The sequence below is a fragment of the Oncorhynchus mykiss genome, chromosome 1 (genome assembly GCF_013265735.2).
Source record: "Oncorhynchus mykiss isolate Arlee chromosome 1, USDA_OmykA_1.1, whole genome shotgun sequence".
Taxonomy (NCBI): Eukaryota; Metazoa; Chordata; class Actinopteri; order Salmoniformes; family Salmonidae; genus Oncorhynchus; species Oncorhynchus mykiss.
This window is the reverse complement of record NC_048565.1, coordinates 51,673,050-51,677,813: the sequence shown is the minus strand read 5'-3', so window position 1 is coordinate 51,677,813 and position 4,764 is coordinate 51,673,050. Positions and strand designations below refer to the sequence as shown.

At 41.8% G+C, this 4,764-nt stretch overlaps 1 protein-coding gene across 1 annotated transcript; it reads left to right on the top strand.

Annotated features, from left to right (window-relative positions):
* The first annotated feature begins 2,840 nt into the window (after positions 1-2,840).
* On the top strand, positions 2,841-4,261 carry LOC110524599 (cytochrome c oxidase subunit 8B, mitochondrial). Its single transcript, XM_021604414.2, has 2 exons — positions 2,841-3,321; positions 4,026-4,261. Exons 1-2 carry the CDS (start codon positions 3,211-3,213, stop codon positions 4,119-4,121), a joined length of 207 nt encoding a protein of 68 aa, XP_021460089.2. The 5' UTR covers positions 2,841-3,210; the 3' UTR covers positions 4,122-4,261.
* The last annotated feature ends 503 nt before the right edge of the window (positions 4,262-4,764 follow it).

The following is a 4,764-nucleotide window of genomic DNA, read 5'->3' as shown; positions in this document are numbered from 1 at the left end:
CTGCAAAGAAACCACTACTTAAGGACACCAATAAGAAGAAGAAACACAAGCAAGAAACACTAGCAATGAACATTAGACCAGTGGAATTCTGCCCGTTGGTCTGATGACTCCAAATCTGAGATTGTTGGTTCCAACCGCCGTGTCTTCGTGAGAAGCAGAGTAGGTGAACGGATGATGTCCACGTGTGGATCCCACCGTGAAGCTTGGAGGAGGTGTAGAAAATAGAAAAAATAACCCTTGACTGGTACTGTACATGCTCATGAACCCAACGCACACACACACCAACACGCGGGCACGCATGAACACACACACACACACACATACACATACACACACACACACACAGTCATGTGAAGCGCTACCACACTCTGTTTAGTCCAGAGCTGGAATTCCCCCCACAGATAGTATGCAACTGTTACAAATGGACACTTTAGACATGTAACGCAATGCCTTAAAATGACCTAATTCAGTCTGTCTCATTGATAGTCAAAGGTGACAATAATCCCTCTCCGAAAGCCCTGCATGGGCACATATCTGGTATACTGTACATACACTATAATACATGTTGACTAGGTTGCCAATGGGTTACTTGGAGCTTAAAGTAATTGGCAATGTCCTAATCGTGCGTGTATTTTTTAATTGATTGTGAAGCAGTTATTGCTTGTCATGGTCTGACATTGGTTCTAAAGAGGCACTAATAATTACATGGAATCCCTTGCCGTTGTGCACTTGGGCAAGGCACTTAACCGCTTAATCTGCTCCAGATTCGCTGCTCCGCAATTGACCCTGACTTCCAACCCCTTCTGGTGTGTGTCTGTTTGTGTGTGTGTTTCTTGGGTGTTGGGTTTAAAGCACAAGGACATTACCAGGTACACTTTAAATAGCAGGACTGAAGCAACAATTTCTAATATACAGATGCAACCTCCTCTTTATATCTCCCACTGTCCTTTTTCACGTTGGGAGGGTAGTAGGCTAGTAGTCTTCACAGGATAAACCCACCGAAATAAATCCCCATCCATTTTTTTGTGATGCCCATTCGCCATCTAGTGGCGTTCAATGGTAATCAGTTGAGCGAAAAAGGGGAAAAAAGTGTTGTATTTATTGTATTAGAGGTGGTTTAACTCCATTGTTTGTGAACAATGACTTTGTATATCTTCAAAATCTAAAATGACGTCGTCTGATGTGTCACAAAGTCATGTAGGCTGCTGTATGTCTAGCACACACCAGGGATAAACGGACCCTGAACTGCACTGCACCACTAATTGTTTAACAACCACCGATCCAGCTGTGTTCCCTCGCACACTTGTCATCAGAAGAAATGAGACTCACAGGGCTGATGTTTTTTTCCTTATTTTCTGCCACCATGATACAAGAGCTGCAACATCACCAATCTGTGTCTCTGTTTGTAAGAGTGGAAATATCACGCTTTTCAATGAACTTCACCCACTGTGTGGAGGTCGAGGTTTCCATAGAAAGCTTTAAAAGAAGGATGTTGTCCACTTACTATTTGGCATCACCCACTACATTGTATTAGGCATTAGGATGAATTCCGACGGAATTAATTGCACTCGCTACTGTAAATCGCTCTGGATAAGAGTGTCTGCTAAATGACAAACATTTGAATGTACAAATGAATGTTTGTATACAGGCAGTCCGTTCAGTCCCGTTCTATTGTGTTTTATCAACACACAGCCCAGTGATACGTGGCCACTACCAGATATTATCACGTTAAGAAACGATGAAGCGTAACAAGCCATTTTTAAGATAAGGTCATGGTGATTTCTTTTCTTTTTTTGTGGAGCTGAAAAGGTTTAATGTGACAACAAGCACCACAGCATCATCTGCTGGATATAATGGTAATCTGAAGGACAGCAGAAAATGCAGTGTATGGTTCACAGTGGCTATCACCTGACTTTAAAGGAGAAGTTTGCTTTTTTACAACCAAATCAACAAAAAAGAATCAGTAAATAGCATGTTATAGAAGGGTTCACACAAGTTTTTTTTATTTGCGATTTCACTTGTTTTTGAGAAACTTATTCCAACCAGCGATTAATTTTCTTATCCTTGTTGTGCAAGGAAACGGAAACGCTTTCTCAGTATTGTGATGCAGGTCTTTAGATGTTGTACACCTGAAATTGTGTCATTCCGAACATGATCCACAACGTTATATTCCATTTTTGTGCGACTCAATCTGTTTCCCCTATTCAGCCGTTCAATTCTCCGTCCAGCCTTCTGCTATAACGGATGGAGAGGTATCGCTCGAGTCGCAACAAACTGGAATATAATATCATGTAATGACACAAATTCATGTGTACGACGTCTAAAGACCTGCATCACTATACGGAGAGCTTTTCCGTTTCTAAAAGAACGTATTTAGGTGTTTTTTGGAGGCTTTGTTCGTGGTGTTTTTTTAGATCCCCGTACTGCACAACGAGGATGAGTAAATAAATCGCTGGTTGGGATAAGTTGATCAAAAACAAGTCCCTTCTATAACATTTTAAAAAAATAGAGATTTGGTTGTTAAAGAAAAGCTAAAAATATCATCGTAGTGCTGTGTAGAATAACTATGTGGCCCTACGGTGATCCGTTATAATTACGGCTAATATAGCTGCAGTTTCATGCACCAGACTTCTGTGTGCAATGGTCTGGGGACAAGTTCATTAGGCTACAGCTGTGACAGCCCTATAAAATGCCTCAATAACATTACACTATACAGCAGGGTCAGTCATACACATGACACACACACGTTTTTATTTTTTAAATTGCAACAATAATAGCAATAGTTCCACATACTTTACCCGAAGTTCCGAACATACCCTGTTTGAAGATTACGCATATAAACCAGTTTAATTCTGTGAGGGGGACACACAGTTGTTTTTGCGTTCATTTGCCTCGCATTGCAGTAGAAGTTCCGACAGGGGTAACATGAGTACAGCCTATCAACTGGTCCCAGCCAGCCTGTCTGTGGAGCCGAGCCTTAAACGCAGTTGATCTGACCAATTGAATACCCGGAGGCTATTTCAGCAGGAGGGGTCTTCAAATACGTCGACTCTTTTTTTTTTTTTTGCTATGACCTTATGTTACACTTGGCAGGTGGACAACACAAATCAACGGCTACTTCTGGGACATTGAATACATTCTCCTGGGCACAAGACAGAAAGAGTCACCAAGACTATTGGTTTGGAAAACAAAACACACGAAAGAGGAATCATGTCGGGGATCAGAGGTTCTGTCAATTTGCTAAGGGTCGCAGCGAGGTCGCAGATCGTCTCCAAAGCCAACCTGTCGCACAAGCCTGCGAAGCACCACTTATCCGTGGGGGTAAGTCGGCTACATGCGGAAGGTTGCTGCGCACTTTCCCTTTCTAGAGTTCGCCCTTTCGCTACGAATCCGTGTTATTTATTTCGATTTCAGACTTTGGTTTGCCTTGTGAGGCTATATCAACGTCAGCTGATTTAATGGGGGAAGTGCGCAAAACGACATTATCACTGTAAATCCATTCACGTAGGCTAGTAGCCTGTTGCACGCGTGACTATTTCAAGTTCTTAATTTTATAGATGTGTTTGGCATCGATAACTATACTGCTCACACCCCCCGCCTTGTGGTCTAGCTCATGTGCATGGAGCCCACTTGAGATTGTGCCAATTGTGTGACCTTGTAAAACTTTACCAGATTGTGCCCAGTTCGATTTAAAACTATCTCAGCAAGGACTTTGTGAAGGAAACTGAAACATAAATGGCACACCACTGTCACTGTCACTGGACTGTATCCTGTATTTTGCTAGAATAATGTAATTCTAATTTAAATGAATCTGCCAATTGCTTTAATATGCCAGTAGTTTTTTTTTTTGTATAAGAGTGCAAAGGCGTGCATGTGCAATGAAACCAATAAATGCCCTTCTTGGCCTGACAGCTGTTATTAATGTCTCTTGAGACTGAATGGCCAGGGAACACAATATGTGGTTATGTTTTCCAAGATGAAATTGTTACAGGTCTTAACATGTGTCATGTGTTGTTTTCATCCAGGAGCAAGCCATTGCTATGACAGCCTTTTTCGTCACCATCCTGGGGCCCTCTGGTTATGTCCTGGCTCACCTGGAGGACTACAAGCACCACTCCTAAGTGGACCTGTCCTGGCTGGCCCCCAGGCAACCTCACCTGTGCATTACTCCCGATGACGTCTCCTAAAGTCTCCTAAAACCCCTTTTTATGAGTGACGATTCTATTAATGAATGTACCAATAAATGAATGCCCTAGCACTATGAATGTGTCATCTTGAGATCTAAATAATCACATACATTAACTTTTTCGAGCACCTACATTTTTAAGCAGATAAGGTGGGCAGAAGATCGATTTCGGTTTCTTACAAAAATAGACAACGTATATATATATTCTATTCTGATAGCGAACAGTCTTGTAGTGCATTTATAAATGTGTGTTTTTGCCTCACGACAAATTGTATACAGGTTATGCAGCATTATTCAGTAATGGGAGACCTGTGACTCAGCCCTATTTAAGAACCATTCCATTCGGTCTTTAAAAAGGGGCGCACTCTGCAGTAAATGTGATGATTAGACTATTGTGGTATTGCCAATACGCAAGTGGATTAGAAAGTAACAAAAATTGAGGCACTGCCAGCAAACAAGTTAATTAGTAATGTGTAATGGGAATAATTGCAGGTTAGGCCTATTCATTCAGGGTAGGCCAATTCATTCAGGTTAGGCCTATTCATTCAGGTTAGGCCTATTCCTTCAGGTTAGGCCTA